The sequence below is a fragment of the Acomys russatus genome, chromosome 19 (genome assembly GCF_903995435.1).
Source record: "Acomys russatus chromosome 19, mAcoRus1.1, whole genome shotgun sequence".
Classification (NCBI taxonomy): domain Eukaryota; kingdom Metazoa; phylum Chordata; class Mammalia; order Rodentia; family Muridae; genus Acomys; species Acomys russatus.
In genome coordinates, this window is record NC_067155.1 from 53,176,178 (window position 1) to 53,200,024 (window position 23,847).

Here is a 23,847-nt window from a genome sequence, read left to right on the forward strand (position 1 = left end):
ACAAATGGGAAGAGAAGGTTGTCGCTGTGCCCAGGTACCCCCTGTGTCTTAAAGCCACTGATCATCTTGACCTTCAGACCCGTGGGCACACACTCTCAAACACAGAGGGCCTGTGGAGGATTAAAAAGAAAGAAAACCACAACAAAACCACCAATGACTGAGAGAGAGAGAGAGAGAGAGAGAGAGAGAGAGAGAGAGAGAGAGAGAACAATTCTTTGTACAGAATTTACATGATAAGGAAGCTTGACACAAGCTGAGATACCAAGAGGCTCCGGGCCTGGTCCACGGGTGGGGTCAGCCCCACCCGGAGCACTTTCATCTTGGTGAGGACTCCGGGTCACAACAGTCACGGTCCAGAAGTATTTACATGCCTGCTCTGCTTTCCGGGGATGTGGGGATGGGGGGGAAATGGGACTGAACAGGATGGGACTTGCTGTTTGTGTGTGTCTTTTTGCTGTTGTTGGCTGATTTACTTTTTTTGGAAATACAGAGAAATAAGGGAAAGGGTGTGAGTCTTCCCATGAGTTTCCACAAGAAACAAAGTTCCCGAGGGGGAAAAAAAATCCGTTATGGCAGTTACAGGCTTGGTACTGAACACCAAAATAATCAACTTCCCTTCCTTTTGATTTTTTACATAGGCAAAAAAATTCATAGGAATTAACCCTGAAGAGGGATGGAGGCTACTAGGGGTGGGGTGGGGGCAGGAACCTGTCCAAAACTTAAGTTTTAAAATGACTTCCAAGACGACTTTCTTTTCTCTGGGAGAAATAACCTGCTCACTATGGAAATAAATACGCTCTGGCCTCCCAGGTGGGAGCCACCAGCAGGGTGATATGGGTGTGGGTTAGGGTAAAGGGGCAAAGCTTATCAACAACAAAAATGTCACATGCATACGGTCAGACAACCCGTAATCGCAGGGCTGGGGGGCCCTGAGGGCCCTGGCACCCCCTACACCCAGGCAAAGCCGAGGCAGCAGAGAGTGGAGACACCCTTTCCGGTGCCCCCACCGCACTGGGGACACCCTAGGTGGCTCCATCGTTGCTGGCATCCGAATGAAAAAGTAAACATTGAACCCAAGGATTTGAGGGTGGTAGGCAGCTGGGAGCACTCGGAGAGGAAGTTCCTGTCTGGGACCAGCTTGGCTCCCCCAGGGTCTACCTCAGGGGAAGGGACAGACTGGGAAACAACAGGTCAGGGGAAACTGTGGGGTCTGCTCACTGCATCCACAGGCAGAGAGGGGCCTTTCAGGTATGTAGTGTTCCGAGGTTGAGGCCGCTGGAGCCCCCTCCTCCTGCAGCACCTGGCCCAGAGCCAGCCTGGACCCTGGACCCACACACAGTTTCACTGGGCCTCCAGGCCCCCACAGGGTCCCTCCTCTGATTCTGCCTTCACATTTTCAGCGGTTAAAATGTCTTTTCTTAAGATAAGGAAGAAAATAAAGAGAAGACAACACGACAGAGCAGCATTCACGGGAAAAGACCGAGGCTGAAGACAGCGAGAGAAGACCAGGGGGAGGGAAAGCTGGACACAGAAGGACAGAAAGCCCGCAGGAGCATCTTTACAACAGAAAGACACGGGTGGAGAGAGACAGAGAAGCCCTTTCCCGCTGCGGGGCTGGGGCTGCAGGTGGGTCCTGGGGTAGTGTTGGGGGGCGCCAGGCCCTAGCGTGGCTGCTGGGGAACAGGGACAGCACCTGAAATGGGTGGGAGGCGGAGCCCGGCCCAGGGCAAGGGTCCTCCCGGGCTACAGCTGCCATCCTTGGCCTGCGGCGGCACCCGGGGACTAGTTGAGGGTCCCCCGGCAGTTCTCGGAGCCACAGAGGCAGGGAATCTTCACGTCCTCAATGGGGAACTTATAGTCATACGTGATCTCCTCGTTGACGTTGATGTGCTGCTTGGAGTAGATGACGATCTTCTTCTGTGACTCCACCGTGATCACCTTGGCGTAGCAGTTGGGCTGCAGGCAAGGTGGGGATGTGGTCAGCCAGGCACCCTACCCAGTCCTCACCCCACACCCAGATGAGCCTGACTCGAGGTCGCCCGCTCCAGGCTCAGCTCTCCAGTTAGCTTCTCCCATGCCTGATTATTAAATCAGAACGATGAGCAGTTAAGGCTTCTTTCTTTCGTTCTCTTTCTTTCTTTAATGTGCACTGTTGTGTGAGTGTCAGATCCCTTGGAACTAGAGTTACAGTTTGTGAGCTGCCATGTGGGTCCTTCTAAGCAGTTGTTACTTCTGAGCCCCAAATAAGGAGGTCTATAAACTACAGGCCCTCGTTGCCTACTTTTTAAATAAAGTTTTACTGACGCCATCTTGCCCCCTTTCATTTGTATATCACTTGGGGCTGCTTTTGTTTGGAGACCAAGCTAAATACTTACTACAGAAGCCATCAAGTTCACTGGGAGCCTGAAGCCAAAACTGTTTGCACCCTCCTCCCCAAGCCCTCTCTATCAGTGCTGGCTATAGTTCCTACCATTCCTGTCCCTACCTCTGAAGCTACCAGGCATGGTCAAGCCCTGTCATCACTCACCTGGGTAGCAGCAGTGCTACAACAGCGCCTCACTGGTCTGGGGCTCATCAAATTAGCTAGGCTGGCTGGCCAGTAAGCTCAGGGAATTCTCCTGTCTCCACCTCCCCCTACCCGCCTTTTTGGGTAGGTTCTGGGGACTGAACTCAGGTCTCTGTGCTTGCAAGGCAACCAATTTACCAACCAAAGAGACAAGGTCTTACTTGTGTAATCCTGGCTGGCCCAGAACTTACTATGTAGACCAGGCTACCCTCTTCACAGAAATTCACCTGCCTCTGCCTCCCGAATGCTAGGTTTAATATACAGTACCACATCTGGCCCCAGGCCACCTCTTGAGAACCTTCTGTCTTTTATATGAGTGCAGAATTCCCACTACATCCATTGTACAGGCTTCTTAGGCCCCTCCCCAACACCCCCCCACCGAGCACCTCTGGTCAAGGAGCCCGAGAAGGAGACAGAACATGACTGAGGAGCCTGGGTCCCTAGTACAGAGGTGGAGCCTGCTGGGCACTTACATTGCAGCTGTGGTTAATGAAGCGTGCAAAGTTGCCGCACTTGGTGGCGTCGATGATGGTGTCATGGTCTACCCTGAACATGTAGCTGCTACCGATGCCTTCATCCTCATACCGTTTCTCCCTCATGTCCGCAATCACCTGGTGGCAAAAAAAGTCTTAAGTCTGGGCCGGCACCATGCCCCCCACTACCCCCATTACAGGTCCCCCAGGCAGCACCTACCTGGCGGATGTTCTGGCCCACGTACTCAATGACCATCTCGTCAGCAGCAATGGGCTCCATGGCAAACAGGCCCCAGTCGTGAATGTGGCTCTTACAGAATTTGAGCTTCTTCTTCCGAAACTAGGGGAGGAAAGGCAGTGATGGGTGAGTGAGTCCTCTCAAGCCCCAAGGCTGCCCTGGCTGCCAGGGAGGAGGTCTGGCCTCACCTTGAGCTGGTTGAACTTGAGCAGGTCACTGTCACAGCTGCCGGTGAAGGACGACAGCAGGCGCCGCTGCTCAGACCGCCGCTCTGAGCCTGCCCGAGTAGAGGCGTGTGGCTGGGCAGGGATGCTCATACCCTGCTGGCACGATGGGATGACAGGTCAGAAAGTGACAGATGTGGCGCCCTGTCACAACCTCCCCAGCTCAGTCCCCACGGCCTCTCTTTTTGCTAGTGTTGGTTTTTCGAGGCAGGGTTTCCCTGTGTAGCCCTGGCTGTCCTGGAGCTCACTTTGTAGACCAGGCTGGCCTCGAACTCTCAGCAATCTGCCTGTCTCTGCCTCCTGAGTGCTGGGATTACAGGCCTGCACCACCACCCCGGGCTCATATCAGCATATTGAAATGCTTTTTCTTTCTCTCACAACTGAGCCTCTCCCTGCCTTTTCAAAATACTTTTTTCTATTCTCAGTAGTTTCTCTCTGTGGGTTTATGTGGCTTTCTCCCTCCTCACTCAGACACAACGTGACCTTCTCTGACCCCCTTGGACCTGCCAACCTTCCTCTTATCCACAGCATTTGCTCCTGATTGTCCGCTGGCTTGAATGTTCACCCCACACCATGAGGGAATAATTCTGTCTTATTCATTAATGCCTAGTACACCAAAGGTGTATACTGACTAGAGAAAGGTGGGGGAGGCCAACTTTTTGGAAATGCATTTACATCCAAGGTTAAAACCATTTGGGCCTCTCTGCTACCCATAGAATAAAAAGCAATACTTTTTCTTTTCTTTCTCAATTCTAAGACATTCTACCTACACAGCCCAGACTCTCTAGAGCTCATGTGCTTCAACCTCCCCCGCCCCCAGCTGCGCCTTCCACCTCCTCCTGCCTGGAGCCTCCTCAGGGCATGCTCACACTGGCTGTGCTCACGGTACCTGGGTGTCCATGGGTGGCTCATCGGTGCTGGCGCGGCTGCTGTTGAGGTATCTCAGCTTGTCCTTCTTGTCGATAGTGTAGAAGCCCTCGCTGCGGGCACAGCCTGTCACGTGCTCACGGATGCCGTCGTCCCGTTTCTTTTTCTTGGCCGAGGAGAGGCTGGTGGGTGGGTGTGGGTCAAGGGCAACGTGGACAACCTCAGAGACCACCACCATCCCCCCACCTCTTGGCCCCTCCGCGGGGTCTCCCCAGCCGCAGACCCGTGTGGAGGGATATGGACACTCGGGTCCACCACCCACTTTGAAGCCACTTCTGCTGATGGTCTGTACCTAGGTGAGTGACGCTGAGTGTGCAGATCACTACTTTCTGCCTGTCTCTGGCCTGAAAATAGGATTAACGATTACTCTAAGAAGAGTCAAATACAGAGTACTGTGGCGGAGCTCCTGAGACGGTAAATGCTCAGGGACAAGCTAATGCCATCCTTACAGCAGCACAGTACCAAACAGGCTAGCTTCAGGAGAGCATGACAGAAAGGAGGGGAAAAAAAAAAAAAGTTGGATTCTCGAGCAGCCTTTGTCTTCATACCCCAGGCCTGCCACTTGGTAGCTGTGTGACGTAGGGAAGATCACTTAGTTCTTGTTGTTTTGGTTTTTCAAGACAGGGTCTGTGTAGCCTTGGCTGTCCTAGACTTTGTAGACCAGGCTGGCCTCAAACTCACAGCGATTTCACCTGCCTCTGCCTCCCAAGTGCTGGGATTATAGGCTTGCGCCACCATGCCTGGCCCTATGTAGCCACTTTGTGTAGCCTTGGCTGTCCTAGACTCACTTCGTAGACCAGGCTGGCCTTGAACACAGAGATCTGCCTGCCTCTGCCTCCCGAGTGCTGGGATTACATAGCCACTGTGAACACCAGTTTCTGTCTGTGTAAAAATGACACAACTAACTATCCCGTATGTCACTGGGCCACTGGGGATTCAATTTAGCCAGGCAGAGCCTTGCTGAGGGAGCCTAGCTCAGTCTCCTCCACTGTTGGGAAGTTCTGCACGCCTAATCCTCATGTTTGGACCTGCGACCAGCTCGGCTACCTCTGGGAGTGAGACAGGCCTGGCGTCGTGACCACCAGTTGATGGGTGACAATGACTGTGCTATTGCTTCCCTGGCATTGTGATCGCTACAAGGCAAGGCGATATGCCTAGGGAGACTTCCTGCTCCTGAAGGATGTGGACACAGTCCGGCAGGATATAAGGATGATAGACCCAGAGTGTGTCGTTCAGCCAGTCCATGCCGTTGTCCTGCTGCAACAGGCGCTCGTAGGTGACACACAGGAAGCGGATGTCCTCCTCGTCAATGCCACCGTTCCAGATGTCATACAGGATGGTCATCTCCTCAAACTCTGAGCGGGGCCGGAAGAGAGGCTGGGGTGGTGAGGGTTCAGGTGAAGCCAATGGGGCCGCCAGGTCTTCATGGCGCTTCTTAGGTGGCCGCCGCCATGGTCCCCGCGCCTTGGCCAGGTCTATGTACTCCTCAGTGACGTCATCGCGGCGAGGTCCTGGGGGGATGGCCTCAGAGGGCCACTGGTTGTCCAGCTCCTTGAAGGGCAGCTTGGTGGGTTCGACAGGTGGTGGAGGTGGGGGTGGAGGGGGCTGGGGCGGGAGAGGCGGTGGGGGTGCTGGGATCCCTGCGTTCCGGAAGTCCAAGGTCACTGCTCGAGGGTCATGTGCACTGGGAAAAATGGGAGCCTGTGGCTGGCCTGGCAGGAGCAAAAGGTCCCTCCCAAGGGCAGGCCCTGGTGGTGGCCGGACCAAAGGCCCATCCAAGGACAGCATAGATGGTGGGGATCGCCGGGGCCGGCCTGGCTTCCTCTTGATGGGGGTTGGGCAAGGAGCTAGGGAAGCAGGCAGGAGGGGAGGCAGCTGGGTAGGTGGCCGAGGCTGGGCCCTCAGGACAGGGACAGGCAACGCCAGTGGCAAGGGCAGGGGCAGGGGGAGTGGGAGAGGCAGTCCGGTCTCCAGGAGCACAGGGGAAGCCAGGGGGCCAGAGCGCTCATCTCGTCGACCAGTTGGGAGGGGACAGACGGGCAGAAGCAAGGGTCCACTGGGCTCAGGGAAGGTGGGTGTGAAGGTGAAGTCCCGACCAGGTGTCCGTGGAAGACCCCCACTGCTCAAGCCCGGGGACGGAGAAGGGTAGGAGAAGGGGCTGCCAGGCACCTGTGGGGAGCTCAGTGACAAGCCACTGCTGCCCCCTGACAGCGGGGGCTCCCCGCCTGGGGTGGCTGGCACTGTCTCTGTGCTCTGTGACTTTCCCAGACTGCCACAGAGGCCTGGAGTACGTGGAGGCTGGTCTTCAGGGGGAGGCTCCAGAGGGACAGGAGGTTTGGGGGGCTCAGGGGTCTCGGGCTCAGGCGGTGGGCTGGGTGGCCGGGGTAGTCGAGGGGGCGGCAATGGTGGCTGCAAGGGCAGGGAGAGCATCGGTGGGGGCTCTGGCTCCACTTCCAGGTCTTCCTCTGTGGAGAGGTAGGCAAAAGGCAGGGCACTGTTATTTAATCAAACACCCCTCAGATACTATAGTCTCACTGGTCTGCTGTGCATTCAACATACAGACACCATTCAGTCAAGCCGTGCAAGGCTTTTCACTAACCAGCCCAGTGTCGGGCACCTAGAAGGGGCTTCGGGAGTGTCTGCGGCGTCCGGGTGCGGTACATCCTGGCAAGTGCAAGGTCCTGTGTCTGAACCACAGCACCGCGGAGAACAAACCACAGCTTGTTCCCCTGGTCCGAGAAGACCTGCTCCATGGTGGAGCAAGACTCAAGTCTCATCTTTGCAGTACTTGTCAGGCTTCATCAGCTTCTCCTGGCATCTATCTCTGCTCTCTTGGGACCTAATTTTTCTAGTGTGTTTGTTGTAGCCTGTCACTCTGACCTAGAGCATGTGCTTCCTGAGGACAGGTATCTTCCTCCATTTGATCTACTGTTGTACTGACAATGCCTAGAACAGTCCTGCAGACCACAGTTCACAGCTGAGTCCCTATTCAGAGGCCTGTGGTTTGTACTCAGAGAAACGAGCTACATTAAACAAAATCTACAGTTTGCCTTCCTTGGATTTCATAAAGGTACATATGAGCCTAGGCATCCAGGACCATGTTAAGTACTCCGTAATGTTAAAATGGATTATAATTAAGGAATAGTACCGATTTCCCCAGGGGAGGAGCTCAGTAGCAACACTGTGTCTGCCACCTGCAGGCATGCCCATCCAAGGTCCCAGCAATGAGCCTGTCACTTGCTTTGCCCTACTCGGTCAAGGTGGTGCAGAATGAAGAACCCACTGACCTGGCACTACACTGACTATGGGTTCCCCACTGAGTGTGTATATGGGGGCACCTCAGGGACTTCCTGAGATCCTGGCTGGCTCTGACAGCTCTCTGTACCATGCCGTACCCGCGTCCCACCCAGGAGGTAGCAGGATTACCTGAACCACGTTCAGGGGGAGACGGGGGCTGGGCCTCTGGCTCCCTGGCAGGGGGCTCTGGAGAGAGCAACATGTCCTCTTGTGTGTTTGGGCTTGGCTCTCCTGGGGGCTCTTTGCTCTCTTCCAGCTCCTGAGCTCCTGCAGGAAATGGAAGCTCCTCCAACACCGGAGCCTGCATCTCAGGGGCTTCGTCCTCAGCCTCAATGTCCACTTCCTCTTCTGTGCCCAGGGACTCCCCCACGAGGGTTCCCGGACCCAGAGGCACTTCTGCCCTGTCCTGCTCAAAGTCTCGGCCACTGGCCGGAGGCATGCTCTCATCGGCCATTGCCACCACCGTTGCTGTGGCCATTGCTGTTTCCTTCTCTTCCTCTTCCTCCTCCTCTTCCTCCCCAGGTACAGTCATCTCCTCTTCGTCCTCTGAGGATGAAGATGAGGATGAGGACTCAGAGCTGGATTCATACTCAGAAGATTCAGAACTCTCACTGGACGACGATGACTCAGCTGGGGCCTTTGAGGTGGCGATGCTCTCTGTCTCCTCTGGGTGGGGGACACAAGTTGGGGAAGGTTTATTTCATGGCCCATGGTGCTCCTGCCTAATGCTAGATATTTCCCCAAAGGCCTTGAACAGGATGCCCTCTGAACATACCCCTCAGACACTGAAGGGGAGGAAACGAGCCCTCAATATAAAAAGAGCAAGGGGAAATTAATGTAAGACTATTCCTTATTTATTTATTTGTTTGTTTTCAAGACAGGGTCTCTCTGTGTAGCCTTGGCTGTCCTGGACTCGCTTTGTAGACCAAGCTGGCCTCGAGCTCATGGCTATCCACCTGCCTCTGCCTCCTGACTGCTGGGATTACAGGCGTGCACGACCACGCCTGGTTTAGACTATTCCTTTTCAAGTGAACAGTTACTGTTTGGGTTCCCAATGTGGCGACCATTCCGTTCACTTAGTTCCTAAGCACTTCCATCAACACAGAAGGCACCCCATCAGTACTCCTCCCAGCACCTCCACCCCACCCTAAGTACCAGCTTAAGTATTTTCTGCGTCTATGGACTCACCCATTCTGCCTTCTGGTATAGCTACAATCACAGCACATGAGATATGTGCTTTAGTGAGCAAACCTCTCAAAAGCACCAATACTGGTCCCAAAATATCAGTGACTGACGCCCTACCTCTGCCCTGAGAGCACAGAGCAGGAGCAAAGCCAGGCTGCCCACCTCCTTGCTTACCTTCCTCAGAATATACACTGTTCTTTTCACTCGCCTCTGACAGGGCTATGTCTTGATCATCGTTGTCAGAATCAGTCTGGTCATCACTGTCATCAGCATCATTATTATCCTGGCAGGACAGTGACAGAGGGACACAGGTAAGCTGAAGGCCCACGTCCCACAACCCAGCACCCACAGCTTCTCTGACCCAGACCTTATCAGAGGTGGACGAGGATGAGGGTGAGGCTATGTGGCTTCTGGGGCCTTCTTCCTCCTCTTCCTCCTCCTCTGCTTCCTCTTCTTCCTCCTCAGTGCTCTCTCGGTCCTCCTCCTCCTCCTCCTTGTCCGAGGCTGAGGACGAGGGTGAGCTGGTAGAAGATCCAGAGGAGGACGCTGATGAAGACGAGGACACAGACATGGATTCTTTCTCATCCTCCTCCCCGCCACTGTCCAGCTCCAGTGGCCGCGCTGGCCGGCGCCGCACACCCACACTTTTGGGGTCCCGCTTGGCAAGTTCGCAGGGGGCATCGGTCATGTCCCGGTCTCGCTCCCGTTCTGACTCTGTGGGAACAGCAGGAGGCAGAGCTGGGAAGCAGAGCTGGGAAGCGGGGGAAAAAACAGCCAGCCAGCAAGCCGAGAGCAAGTGCAAACCTTCATCTTCCTCATCCACAGATGTTGAGGGCCGCAGCCGCTTCTGGTCACCAGAGGAGGCTGTGTCCGGTGGCTCCTTCCTCTTGACCTTGAAGGAGGGCAGGCGAATGGCACCACGAAGTCCAATGCCCAGGCCTAGGCCCTCATAGCCCAGGCCTTCACCCTTGCCCCATGACTCCAGCAGACATGAGGCGATCCGGTCTTTGGGCTTTGGCCTGTCCTCATCCTTGTGCTCACCAGACTTCACGGGGGTCAGTGAGGCCTAAGATGGGAGAGAAGGGGACAGTGACTACAGTGAGACGCATTGCTGCTAACCCCTGCAGGCAGCCTCGGGTAATGGCACACTTTCTTCCCACACACCTGGTGGCCACACCACACTCCCTTTTCTGGGGTCCTACAGCCCTGCACTGCCCCTCCATCATGTCCTCCTCACCAACAATACACCAGGACAGTCACAGTTCTTAGAGCAGTCGCCTCCTCTCATGTGGGAGGTGGAAACGAGAGCCTTGTGCTGTAAAGACATGTCTGCATCATTACCTTAGCACAGGGACCAAGGTCCTCACTCAGTCTATTTACAACACCTTATTTCCCAGCGCCCTGGGGTTCAGGTGTGTTACAAGCAGTCCATGGTAGCTACACAGCTGATTCAAAATACCCATAAGAGAAAGGGCAGGGCTTAAGGGGTTCTTGTTTCAGAAATTAACTGAAACCACGTTTACTACTTGAGCTAATGTTTTACAAAGAAAGAAAAAGAAAGAAAACAAACAAACAAACAAACAAACAAAACCAAAACAAAAAAACAAAATGGAAACAAAACAAAATCAAAACAAATTTTTAAAAGAAGAGTTGAGGGTGCTGGAGAGACGGCTCAGTGGTTAAGAGCTCTGGCTGCCTTTGCAGAGGACCTGGGTTACATTCCCAGCACCCACATGACAGCTCACAACCATCGGCAACTCGTTTTAGGGCTTCCGATGGCCTGTCCCTGCCTCTGTGGACCCCAGGCAAGCACTCATGCACTCACCCATACACATAAGAAACACCACCAAGCAAACAACAGCAACAGGAGAGGAAGGCTGTTGTCACATGCTTGTAATCCTTACGCTTGGGAGATGGGAGCACTTAAGGTCAACTTTGTTTGGGTTACATAGCAAGTTTGAGGCTCACTTGGGTTACATAAGACTATCTCCAACTAAAATAGATCAAGCCCAAGTGGGTGGCCTTTTGAAATTTGCTATGTAAGTTCTTTTAAAGTTTTTTTGTTGCTGTTTTGTTTGTTTGTTTGTTTGTTTGTTTTTGAAGACAGGGTCTTTCTTGTGCTAGCCTTGGCTGTCTTGGACTTGCTTTGTAGACCAGGCTGGCCTCAAACTCACAGCGATTCACCTGCCTCTGCCTCTCGAGTGCTGGGATTAAAGGCATGTGCCACGACACAGGGCCCCTTAAAGTTTATTTTTATTTTATGTGCATATGTGCTTTGTCTTCATGTATGTCTGGTGGCTATGGATGCCAGAAGAAAGAGGTGGGTGCCCTGGAACTGGATTTATGGATAGTTTTTAACGTGCCAAGTAGGTGTTGGCAACCAATCCTGGGTCCTCTACAAGAGCAGCCAGTTCTTCTAACTGCTGAGACATCTCTCTAAGCCATTTCTATTATGGGATAGCATGGAACTGCATAGCTGAGGCTCGCCTTAGACTCCTGATACTCTTGACCTCACCACCCACGTGCTGGGTGGGGTTACAGCTGTGCTTCACATCTGGCCCAGGCACTGCCTGCAGCTTTAAGGATGTATTCAGAGCTAGGGGTACAGCGGGGCTGGAAAAGTGCTTGCCTAGCAACCAGGAACCCTTGGGTCTCATTCCAGCATCTCCAAACTGGGTGTGATGTAGCACACTGGGACACACCTTGGGATCCCAAAACATGACAGGTGGAGCAGGGAAATTCTAAGTTCAAAAGCATTCTCTGTTACAAAGAGAATTCGAGGTTAGCCTGAGTTGGATTTTGTTTTCTGAGACAGGGTTTCTCTACTTAGCCCAACCTGTTCTGTAATTTGCTATATAGACCAGGCTGGCCTTGAACTCACAGAAATCAGCCTTCTTCTGCCTCTGGAGTGCTGGGATTAAAGGCGTGTGCCACCTGGCTTCAATAAGTATTTTATTTAAACCTAAGCTAGATTTAGCTTCAATAAAAACAAGACTCTACAATTTGTGTGATGGCCAGCTAAGGTATTACATGCCTTTAATCCCTGTACTCAGGGAGGCAGAGGCAGGTACATCTCTGTGAGTTTGAGCTCAGCCTGGTCTGCAAAGCAAGTCCAGGGCAGCCAGGGCTATATCACAGAGAAAGCCTGTCTTGAAAAACAAACAAACAAACAAACAAATGAAGAACAAAAGCCAGCCTGGTCTCAGGGGGCAGAGGCAAGCAGATCTCCAATGGGCTACATAGCAAGTACTAGAGAGCCAGGGCACAACATAATGAAATCTTGTCTCAAAAACAACAACCCTGAAAAAACAAACAAACAAAAAACCCCAACAAACAACAACCCTGTTTTTCAAGACTGAGTTTCTCTGGGTTAACAGAGCCCTGGCTGTTCTGGACTAGCTCTGTAGACCAGGCTGGCCTGACAGAGTTCCATCTGCCTCTGCCTCCTGAGTGCTGGGATTAAAGGTATGTGCCACCATGTCCTGCTGAAAAGTCCTTTCTTAAGCAGAGAAAAGGAAATTAGGGATCCTTTATGAAGGTCTGGATAGACAAAACCTCGGGGGCGGGGGGTGGGGGGGGAGAGGAGGAAAAATAGTCCTCACAAGGCCAGACTTCATGCCAACTCTATCAGAAGAGAAAAATGTCCCAGAAGTTTTGGCTGTGGGACCACATGGGATGGCAGCCACTGGTCAGGAAGCCACGGAGTGCCTCAAACTCAGTGTGGGCTCATGAGGAACTGCATTTCACCTGTACCTTTCCTTTCATCTTCTCTTATTTAAAGGGAAAGAACCATACACAGTGCTAGTGGCCATGGCACCAGCCTGTTCAGTTAGCTTCACCTTTTTGTTTGTTTGGGGGCTCTTTTTGGTTTTAGTCTTCGAGACAGGGTTTCTCTGTGTAGCCTTGGCTGTCCTGGACTCGCTTTATAGACCAGGCTGGCTTTGAACGCACAGTGATCCGCCCGCCTCTGCCTCCAGAGTGTTGGGATTAAAGGCGTGCGCTGCTATGCCCAGCTTCACTTTTTATTTTTATTTCTCTATTTTCCTATTTATTTACTTAGGCTTTTCAAGACAGGGGTTCTCTGTGTAGCCCGGGCTGGCCTTGAACTCAGAGATCCGCTTGCCTCTGCCTCCCAAGCGCTGGGATTAAAAGCGTGCACCACCACCATGTGATTTAGTGACAGACATCTTTGAAGAAAGGTACACCTGGTTCTTGCCCTGTCCTCTTGTCACCCTGGGATGCTTCCTGCGCATACCTTCAAGCTACATACCTTGGCCATCCGCTCCTTCTTGTCCCACCATTCGTCGAAGGCCCGGAAGGCCACCACCTCCACCATCTTGCGGTTGAGATCTCGTTTCATGATGGCCTTGAGCTCCTTGAGCACTACAAGGAGGACCCCGTCCACCGTGGCCTTGTGTGGGTCCTCCTGACGTGGCACATAGCCTGGTGGTGGCACGGAGGGGTCGAACTTGGGCAGGGGTGGCCAATGCTGCCCACGGCCTGGGCCGCTATTGCTCAGGGAGAACGGGCTCCGGTAGGGGGGAAGGTTGACAAACTGCAGCCCAGCTGAGGCAGCGGCAGCTGCAGCAGCCATGAAGGGGGGATAGGGACAAGCACCCTGGCCTGTCATGAGCCGGCTTAACATCTGTGTTTGCATCTGGAAGGACATGGGCATGCCACCCCACTGGCCACCCAGCACGTGGCTCATGTCCACCTGCATCACAGGAAACAGTCCCGGTGGGAAGGGTGGCAGCGGTGGCAGGATGGGTGGGGGTGGGACGCCAGGTGGCGCTGGCAAGGGTGGTGGGGGCACTGTCACTGCAGGGTGGGCTGGCGGTGGTGGCGGTGGCGGTGGGGGTAAAGGTGGGGGCATAGGGAACCCAGGCTGGGGTGGGGGTGGGGGTGGAGGTGGAGGTAACGGAGGGAATCCAGGGGGTGGGGGCAGGGGCAGGTTTGGAGCCAGCACATTGGGGGCTGCCACAGCCCCTGCCCCTGGGGTCACCACCATGGGCTTGGGGCAGTCAGCGCTGGTGATGGGGGCTGAGGGCATCTCATCATCTGAGATTTCCATGTCCTCTCCTGAGGACTGCTGGCCCTGGAAGAGAGCAGCGAGGGAAAGAGAAGAGCTCATAAGCAGCTTCCAAGTACCAAGAAGCTAGAGACTTGGGACCAGTGTTGGAGACTCCCAGTGACTCCCAGTGAGACGAAGCTCATGCAAATCAACCAACCATCCCAAATCATACTTTCCCTTTCGGTACAAGAGGCATCATGACAGCCATTCGCTCAACACCTGTGTGCTGGGTGCCGCTCTAGACGTTGAAATATGAAAGTGACAAAGACAGACAGACGCAAATCTTGCTCTGTAAGAAGCTGAACTTGTAAACCGTGGAGCTGAAGTGTAAGAGTGGCACAGAGGCAAACAGATCATGAGAAGAGCAGAAGGGTAGGAAGGGGAGGCCAACAGGGGAAGGGACCTTCAGCCTGAGAGTCCCCTGAGGTCACAGGAAAGAGTTAACAACTGCATGGCAGGGGGTGGGGGGTGGGGGGCACGTGTCAGGCACATTTACAAACATTAGCTAGTTCTCAGAACAGCTCTGCAAAGTCAGCTTTGTTATCTCCACTTTTGCTAATGAGGAAATTGGGAGGGAGGGGGAGGTTTAAGTAACTTCCGGGAGACCACACAACCAATAAGAGACACAGTCGGGATTTGAAACAGGAAGTGGCTCCCCAACCTGGGCTCCGACAGTGTGTGGACCTCACTGAGGCCAGGAGGGACTTGTGCAAAGGGCATGGGAGCAAGTGCTAGCTGGGGGGGGGGGGGGGGTTGGGGTGAGTGGGTGTGTGGGTTCGGAGGGGGAGTGTAGCAGCATCAAGGACTCAAACAAGAGGTGACTTTTACGTGTTTGTCTTTGAAATAAATGCTAGGGGCTGAGCCTAGGCCCTTTGAGCATCATAAGCGGTGGGCAAACGTTCTTTCACTGAACCCTTTTAATCTTTTCCCATCTCTCTTTTCACTTAAGTCCTCTTGGCTTTTGGAAGGGGCTGGCAAGGCTGAGAACTACAGACAAGTGTGGTTTTGCCCCTTCACTGCAGGGGCACACCATAAAGTGAGGTTCCATGTGGGTCCCTCTTGATTGATGAGGGAGGGAACCAGAGAGTCAGAACTGACAGTGAGAACTGGCGCGGGGACACATGCTCTGGACACCTGCCCCACAGAGAGCTGTTGTTAGAGAGAGCACAAGGAAACGGAGGGGACGGAGTCAAGGATAACTTGGGACAAAAATTAAAAAATAAAAACTAAAAAAATAAATTGACAGGGGAGGGCTCTTTCCTTTGAGAAGTGTGTCTTTGGGAATCAGACCCTGGGAACTGGAGGAAAAGATGAGAAAAGATGAGGTCCACTCCCACACCAGCCTCCTTTGCGGGTTGGACCCCATCCTGGGTGAATATGTGAAGAAAACAAGGCTTGACAGACAGCAGGTGCTTTCAAAGGCTGGGGGGGGGGCGCTTATGGGGTCACAGGTCATACCACCTGGTGAGGAGGGCCTCAGAAGGGAAGGACTATCTCCCCTGTACACAGCACACATCTACACACTCTGGCTCTCTCTCAAAGCTGGGCAGGAACAGAAAGAAAAGTTCTAACTTCAATCAGCTCTGGACAGCACCTAGCACTGTGTAGCAGCGCACAGAGGGTTAACCCCGCCCACTACAGTCAGCCAATCACGGGTGCACCAGGCAAGCTCTGGCTCTGCCCCCTCCCTCCCTGGGCACAGTGGGTGGGAACCAGCTGGCTGTGGGTCCAGTAGGTCTAGGTGAATGACTCCTGGGCTTCCCAGACACCACGTTTCCATGAAGATGGTGAGGCAGGACTCTCACTGACCCACTCAACAGATGATGAAACTGAGACTAGAGAGGGGAAATGCCTTCCTCTAGGTCACACAGCCCGTGTGACCAGACAGCTAAGGCTCTGGATCTGACGCTTGTTTTATTTTTAGTCGCCAGCCTCTTCCTATCCAGTCCCTCAACACCAGTCTCTTCTATACCGCTGCTCCCTCTCTACCTCAGCTTTGTGTGGGCAGAGCTCTTTATTTTACCGACAACACACAAGACAAGACACAGAACCTAGGTACAGCTCTCCTGGCCGCCAGCAGGGGGCACCCGAGGGCCGACCAGACTCTCAATTCTACTCGGAAGCATCCCTGGGCTTCTGTCTTGGGGCGTCCCAAGACTCCAGCCCGCCCTCCCAGCATTAGTTTCCTCATCGTTTCTTACATTTACAGGGAGCGAATGCTTGTGAGAACGGCCCATGCCCTCCAGCGTCTTAAACCTGGACCAGGTGGCTGGCATGATAAACATCCGCCAAACCTAGGCTGCTTAAAAGGGATGGGGGAGGGGCCTCCAGCCTCGTTAGTTGACACCTGTCAACTCCCTCCGCCTTGACCCTCGAAACCACTTCCCCAGGGCTGCTGCAGGCTCCCAGGAGCCTCAACCACCTGTGGCCCCCACCGCCTCTCCCAAAGCTCTCTGTTCCTTTCCAGGCAGGCAGAGGGGCTTAATCGAAGGGCTAGGGGAGGACACAGGAGCAGGGGCTGTATCTGAGCTTCTATTTGTTCATGCTGTTGGGCCCAGGGATGCCAGGCCCAGGATGAGGACTGAGCAGAGCCCAGGAGGACGCCATAACCCTCCCTCTGCCCAAAGAATGGAACCTGCACAGTGGGACCCTCACCTCCTCAGGTTTAGGAAATGAGATGGAGTGAGGAGAGCAGTGGGTAGGGGGCAGACAAGACACCTTTGCCTGATTTACGCTATTACGCTATGTTCCCTTCCAAAGCTAACCCGAAGACTGACTGCCCACTTGCCCACCTCCGCAGTGTACCAGACTCTGGGAGACACCACTTGGGAGTGAGTCCTTCCTGAGTCAGCCCCACACAGCACACCCTGGCCAATATGCCTGAGCAGCGACAGGCGAATCACTCATTTCCAAGCCACTCAGAGGACCTGGACCCATCTGCACAGGCCATACTCCTGGGGGTCTGCCAATTCCACTAGAGCTCCAAATCAGGACTTATCCAAAGTTGAAAAGTCTAGACTTTTCCAGGGAGGACAGGCGTCCTATTGCTCCTGTGCCTTAGCTAGTGAAATGTATCAAGGGGGAAGGAGTGGAACACAGACAGAGAATCAATCCCAGACAGACAGACAGACAGACATAGTGGTACCTCATCCATCCTCTCTGAGGTCGGAGTCCTGTCTCCTGTCAGGTCCAAAGCCGCCTCAGTTGTCTGGCCTAGCAGACCCATAGGGTCTGGGGGGCCCGGCTCAGGTGGGGGACGAGGCCCCAGACACAGGCCAAGGTCATCATCCTCATCAGAATCAGGCAGTGGCGTTGGGCTGATGTCCTCTAGGCCTGTGCTGGAGGGGCGCGAGGAGGGTGGCGAGGGACCACGGAAGCCAGGCTGTGAGTTAGTGCCAAAGTGGGTGAGTGGGGAGAGCTGGGAGGAGGAGGAGGAGATGGGGCTGCCCTCCATCTGGAGCTCAGTGTCCGAGTCCTGCTCACGCAGGAAGGGCAGCTTGGTGCGCTGTTCCTTCAGCAGCATCTCAATGCGGGAGTCCAGGCTGTCATGGGGTTTCTCTGGGCCTGCAGGAGATGACTCCAAAGTGGGTGTGCCAGGGCTGTCACAGGGTTCAGGACTCCAGCCGAAGGTAGGCCTACCACCCAGTTCCATGCTGTTGTTGTCAGGTGGAGGGGGACCGGGAGGTGTGCCTGGCTTCTCCTTGGCTGGAGGTTCAGAGGGTGGCAGAGGTGGGGGTGCAGGTGCCCTCCGGAACTCCCCACTGTCACGGCTCCCAAAGGCTGCTGTGGCGGTGGGCTCCTCAGGGGGTGGGGGAAATGGGGGTGCCGGAGTCTGGTATGGAGAGAAAGCTGACTTGAATCCAGAAACAGGGGCTGCTTGGGCAGGAGGTGGAGTATGGGCAAATGAAGTGGAATCCTGTGACTGGGTCTTGAAGGGAGGGCCACTGCTGCCAACTGTCCCAAAGGAGAGGTCTGAGGAACCTCGGAAAGCAGCTGTGGCTCCAGCCGCAGCAGCTGCTGCCACCACGGCCGAGCTATGGACATAATGGTGCTCGTGACGGCGATTGTAGGCATCTGTAAACTTGCTCTCATGCCGCCGAGCCTTGAAAGTGGCTGTGGGGTCCTGGCTGAAGAGGTAGGAGGGTGTGGGCTGACGACTGGAGTAGCTGGAATCCTGGGAGAAAGGGGTACCCAGGCGAGGCGTGAGCGGGGTGCCTTGTCCATAGGAGTTGGGTGTGTCTAGACGGCAGCTGGAGTAAGCTGTGTCCTGGGAGAAGGGGGTCCCACCACTATTGGGGGTAACAGAGGAGGAGCCAGAGCCACAGCCTGCAGACAGGCTGCCATCCTTGAGGCGTTTGAGAGCATCTGACAGCTAGAAAGAGACAGGGAAAAAGTCATGGAACCCTGTGCGGCGGCACACGCTGTAATCCTAGCACTCGGGAGGCAGAGGCAGGTGGATCTCTGTGAGTCTGATGCCAGCCTGGTCTACAAAGTGAATCCAGGACAGCCAGTGCTACACAGAGAGACCCTGTCTCGAAAAGCCAGAAAGAAATCATGGGAGCAGAGGGAGGACATATTTCTGCAACAGATCTTTGTTTCTCACTCGATCTCTGGTTGCTGGGGAGCAAGGAGCCCACAACTTCCCAGAGCAAGGAAAGAAGTGGAGTGTCAGGAAGTTCTCAGTTTTTTTTTTCCTACCCCTAGGTATAGGTGAATACCCTCTGGACACCCAGAGGACTTTCCCTAATCCCAGAGGCAGAAAGAGAAGCCCCTGACATCCCGGTATAGGCTGACATTTCCTTCCCGCCTCAGGCTATCTGACATTGAAGGGTGTAACACAGAGATGTGACCAACAAAATGTGGTCTTGGGTTTGATGGGCTGTCCTTACAAATTCTAGACATTTAAACAGTGTGACAAGAGCCTTCTTATCATCAGGTAAACAGATTTTAACTTTCTGAGGTGGTGTGTGTATGTGTGTGTGTGTGTGTGTGTGTGTGTGTGTGTAGAAGCAGTGTGTGGGTGGAAGCCCAGGTTGGAACTGTGGCTGAGAGGAATTGGCCAGATAAGTGTCCTGGTAGACATGGGCTGAGGAGCCAGTCTGTTCCTGAAGAGGGTCTGAACTCTGCATTCTGGAGACAGGAGTCCAGGGGTGCCCAGACACCAGACACTATGACGCCAATGTTTTGACATTCATATGGAAAAGCAGCCCCAGGTCCATGGGAATCCCAGCCTGGATGCGAGAGGGTAGGAATGGGAGGAGTGACTCCAGCTGGACTAAAGAGACAGGGAGCAGGACCAATCCCAAGGTAGACCTGCTGTAGCAGATTTTGGGGAGGCAAAGCTTTATAGTCCAACTCTGATTCTACAGCAGGTGTGGTCAGGGCTCAGGTGCTGAGGCAGAGGATTGACAGTGATAAACCTACCTGCAGAGTCTCACTCACAATCGGAGAAATAGCATCCAGCTCACCCACTGGGAGGGTCTGTGGGGTGTAACGGCCGGTGACCAACAGTTCATAAAAGCGCATGCGCGTTTCCCCTGTAACAGGCAAGGGAAAAGGTTATCATGGAGGCTCCGGCGTGAGGCACCCCCTGCCCCCCACCATGGGGATTCCAACTTGGTTATTAGCATCTTCGTGGATCCCTTGTGGCTGCGACCACAAGCCTGGGGACACTGCGAGTCCCCAACTAGGTTCCTACTGACCCTCTCTTGTACGCATTCAAGATTCTTGTTTGTCCAACAAAGCTACAACTTCTCTTGATGTTTCTGATGCTGCCTTTGTGGGGGCAGAGACTCCTCAAGACCCAAAAAGTGCCACCCTTAGTGCAAACTTCCCAAAGTTCTCGGAGCATGGTTCCCAAAGAGCAAGCTGCTACCACTCCCGTGCCCCCACAGCTTGTAGCAAAGACAGAGGAAGTCTGGTGACACAAACTTGTTAACTACCTGAGGCTAAAGGACCGGCAAAATTTGTCAAATATACGTTACTATGAAGCAACTGCGAGGTGCTTTCCACTAGGCTTAAGCCCCAAGAGGGCCCCACGGTCTGCCTGGGGACTACCTGGGGCCCACAGAGTGCCGTGAGCCCCATGCCTAACTCTATACCCATCGGAGATTTTTTTTTTTTTTTTCACCAACCAGGCCCCAGATTGTTGGTATATTTATAGAGCTTCAGAGGCGGCTGCTTACATATGCAAAGGAGGTGCATTCCTTGAGCTACCTTTACACTTTGCTGGTCTCTTTCTCTCTCGAAATACAATTTCAAACATAGGTGGTAGTATTTTTTTCTTCTTCTTTCTTTTTTTCAGAAATGAAATTGTGGTGAGACTTAGCTGCTTCGTAAGATGTGGGCAGGTGATGGGGGAGGGGGACTGCATGCTTCAGTCTTGAGGGAAATCAGACTTCAGCTTAGTGTAAGAACAGGTAGTAGATTTAAAAGTCTCTTTACACAGAGAGGGAGGGAGGGAGAAAAGGAGAGGGGAGGAGAGGGGGAGACAGAGGAGAGGAGGGGGGGAAAGAGGGGGAGGGAGAGGAGAAAGCGAGCAATCGTCCAAGAGCAAGCGTGCACTTTACTAGAGATTGAGGAGCTAGGGAAAAGAGGAGCAGGAGAAGTCTAGACTGGACAGAAACGACAAGCTTATCTCCCAAAGAGACACATGACTAGGCCCAGGCTCTGCAAGTGGGCTACCCAAATCCACTCAGAATTACCAAAACCCTCTGCGACACCCAACATGGTCTTATGATACCGTCAACTTGTACCCATCATTACAAGCAAAACAAAAATAGGCTTTCCTCTCTTGCCTTTGGGGGGCTCACAACACCCCTGGAGTTGCACAGGGGGGTTCTCTAGGGGAGGGCTCACCAGTGCCACCCAAATCTGGACCACACTGGACAGCCTGATCCCAGAGTGCCCTGCACTTTCCTTCCAACTGGCAGCTATTTTTTAGAAAAGTCACAGGTAAACTTAGGGGAAATCTTGTCAGGCCTCTCCACCTGAGTCTTAAGCCAGAACTCAGGGGAAAGAGTCAGCAGCCCTGGACTTGGGAGGTGTGGCTCCCCAAGCCCGACTGAGCAAACAAAGGTGCTGCTGTCTCTTTAAGAGAGAGGAGGGAAGACAAGTGTCAACCCTTGAGCACCCAGAGCAGCCCGCCCCCAAGATCCACTATCAGTGCTATCAGAACATTATCAATGAAACACTCTGGGGTTCAGATTGATTCAGGGAAGGGGCACCTGTAGCAGTGGGGGACGGGACAGCACCCTAGATCCTTAAGGAATGACTTTTATGAATTTAAAATCACACGGTTCTGCCTCTGCCCCCTACAAACAAACAAACTCTCCCTTCTCCCCTAACACAGGCAGCGACACTAGGGACTATCTAAACACAGGCTCAGAGAGAGGGGCCCACAGGGGTGTCATCGGCGGGGAAGCCTTTGGGTGGTCCCTAAGGGTGCAGTGGCCAAGGACTGGCACATTTGGTAAATTATAGCCTGTCTCCTAGCAACAGACAACACATTTGGCTCCATGTGACTCTGCCCTCCGGAGGGGACAAAAATAAATAAATAAACAGATAAATAAGGGAGGGGGGGATCCCCAAGGAAGAGGCTACAGTAGAGGGGTTCTCCTAACTCTGAAGGGAGGAGGGAAAGGGGTCGGACTGACAGGTGGCCCTCAAGCTCCTCCCTCTGGAGGAGGCCCCGAGGACTCCACTAACCTTTGGTGTCCAGTTCCACGTGGATGATGTTGCCCATCACAGAAGTACTATGCAAGTGTTGGACTGCCTCCTTGGCGCCCCTGACCGTGGCAAAGACCACCTTGGCAATGCCCAGGTGTTTCTTGGTCTTCGGGTTATACAAAATCTCCACCTCCTCCACCTCCCCATACTTTTTGCACATGTCCCTTAGGAAGTTTTCACGGATGTTGTCATTCAGCTTGGCAAATGTCACCTGCTTTGGAGGCACAGGGCCCACGTAGAACTCATCGATCTGGCAGGGGCCGCGGGGGGGGGGGGGGAGGGAGTTTGGAAAACATTAAAACCAAAGAGAAAACACAACACTCCTCACTTGCCCAGCAGTTAAAAACAATAAATGATGAGGTGGTTTTGTTGTTGGTTTTTTTTTTTTTTAATGTTTTGAAAAAGAAAAAACAAAACAAAAAGCATGCGGGCGGGCTTGGGAAGCAGAGGATTAAATCGGTTGGAACCTGGAAGTCCTCTGGGTTCGAAAGGAAAGGGGAAAAAGAAACAGTTTCTCTTTCCCCACCCCCTATTCTGGCCTCCGGTCTTTGCTGCTGGTTCCGGAACGACCCCCTGGTCTAGGAAGTTGTCCCCTTTAAAGCCAAAGGGCTGAAAAGGGGGGCGGGTCTCTGAGCCGAGCCCCTGGGTGCCCAGGACTCAGGTGGGGACCCGGAGCCCCTAGCTCCGCCCGCAGGACGCTGTATCAATGTCATCGGTACAGTTTCTCCGGGTGTTATTTTGTTTACAGTGGCCGGGAGGGGACACCCCTCTGTCCCTCCCCGCCAAAACTTCCCAGCCCTGCACGGCGGGAACTCAGAATCCGGCAGGGCTTGGTCAGGACTGGCGTTATTTTCGAACTCGGGGAAGCGGGGGGAGGGACCATAAAACAGAGAGGAGGGGTCCTACCTTGAATTTGGGCACCGACAGCTCCAGCTCCTTGTTTTTGGTCCAGATTCCGACCACCCGGGGATCTTCCACAATTTCCACCGGGCGGTTGCTGGACATCTGTGGGCAGGGATAGGAGGCTCTGTATGGAAGGGCTGGCAGCCTCCCCAGGGGCAGGGACAGATCCCCCCGTCTCCAGGCACCAGTCTTCAGGCTGAGAGAGGAGCCCTGGCTGACAGTTGGCCAGGTGGCTGGAAGAGGGTCCCCCTCCGTTCTCCTCTGTCTGGGGGCTCCACTGGGGGTTGGTGGGGGTGGCGGGAAGACGCGCCGGCTACTCACCGCCAGACTGAAATGCTGTCCATCGTAGCGGTACAGTTTATGGTGCCCCTTTTTCAAAGCCGGGTCAATCATCAACTTGTAACTTCTCCAATGGTGGTTCCTCCTCTCGCCCGAAGGGCCGGGCTGCGGCGGGGGCTGCTGGTGGTGGTGGTGGGGGTGACTGTTCTCCATGCCGTTAACCCAACCTGAAAACCAGCAAGTTGTTGTCCTCTCCGCCGCTTCTACACATTGACCAAAGAATCCAATCGGCTGGCCCCCCCCCCCTCCCACCTTACCAGCGCGCCCCGAAAGCTTGTCTCGCTGTCTCCCCCCCCCCCGAAAAAAATAAGAATGGAGCGAGAGAATAAACCCTTTCCGGAGGCTTTAAGCGCCCGCCCGCTCGGCCACCGTCTCTGGCTGGCAGTGAGGGGCTGCCCGGGGCCCCCACTGCGGGCTGGCGCGGTCCCGGGCGCACGGAGGACGCGGGCTCCGGCCCATGGTGCCGCCGGCCGCCCGGCGTGGCGCTCGGCCCGGCTCGGGCGCGGGGCGCGCGGCAGGCCTGGCGTCGCCCGCCGGGGCGGGGGCCGGGGGCTCGGGCCGTTCGGCTGTTCTGGCCTCGGCCTCTCTCCCTCCCCAGCCGCGCTTACATCCCCGCCGGGCGCCGGCCTCCCTGCGCCGCCAGCCAGTACATGGTGTCCCCCGCGGGAGCCGAGGCCGGGGCGGCCGGACCGGGGGCCGGGGTGGGGAGGACGCCGCCTTAGCGGCTGCCGGGCCCCGGGCTGCCGCTGCCCTTGCTGCTGCTGCCGCTGCTGCTGCTCCTGCTGCTGCCCGGGAGGCGGCTGGCGGCGGAGGCTCGGCTCCCAGTAGCCGCACATCCCACAATACACCGCTAAGGAGCCCGACCCGAGCGCTCACCCTCCTCCTCTTCCTCCTCC

At 54.5% G+C, this 23,847-nt stretch overlaps 1 protein-coding gene across 1 annotated transcript; it reads right to left on the minus strand.

The window, feature by feature from the left end:
- Positions 1-420: 420 nt before the first annotated feature.
- Positions 421-23,765, minus strand: Setd1b (SET domain containing 1B, histone lysine methyltransferase). Its single transcript, XM_051161540.1, has 17 exons — positions 23,560-23,765; positions 22,934-23,118; positions 22,616-22,714; positions 21,689-21,959; positions 19,406-19,518; positions 17,127-18,353; positions 13,181-14,005; positions 9,715-9,976; positions 9,278-9,624; positions 9,085-9,193; positions 7,855-8,391; positions 5,634-6,893; positions 4,391-4,557; positions 3,466-3,597; positions 3,260-3,379; positions 3,040-3,177; positions 421-1,956 (listed from the first exon to the last, which is right to left on the minus strand). The coding sequence occupies exons 2-17, from the start codon at positions 23,102-23,104 to the stop codon at positions 1,783-1,785; spliced, it is 5,952 nt and encodes a 1,983-aa protein (XP_051017497.1). The 5' UTR covers positions 23,105-23,118; positions 23,560-23,765; the 3' UTR covers positions 421-1,782.
- Positions 23,766-23,847: the final 82 nt, after the last annotated feature.

Bases quoted from the DNA above. Each gene is read 5' to 3' on its own strand.
- Setd1b (XM_051161540.1), bottom strand. From the start codon at position 23,104: ATGGAGAACAGTCACCCCCACCACCACCACCAGCAGCCCCCGCCGCAG. The intron at 9,194-9,277 runs GTCTGGGTCAGA...CTGTCCTGCCAG, and splicing joins CCTCGTCCACCTCTGATAAG to GATAATAATGATGCTGATGA. The intron at 3,598-4,390 runs GTACCGTGAGCA...TCGTGCCAGCAG, and splicing joins AGCCACCCATGGACACCCAG to GGTATGAGCATCCCTGCCCA.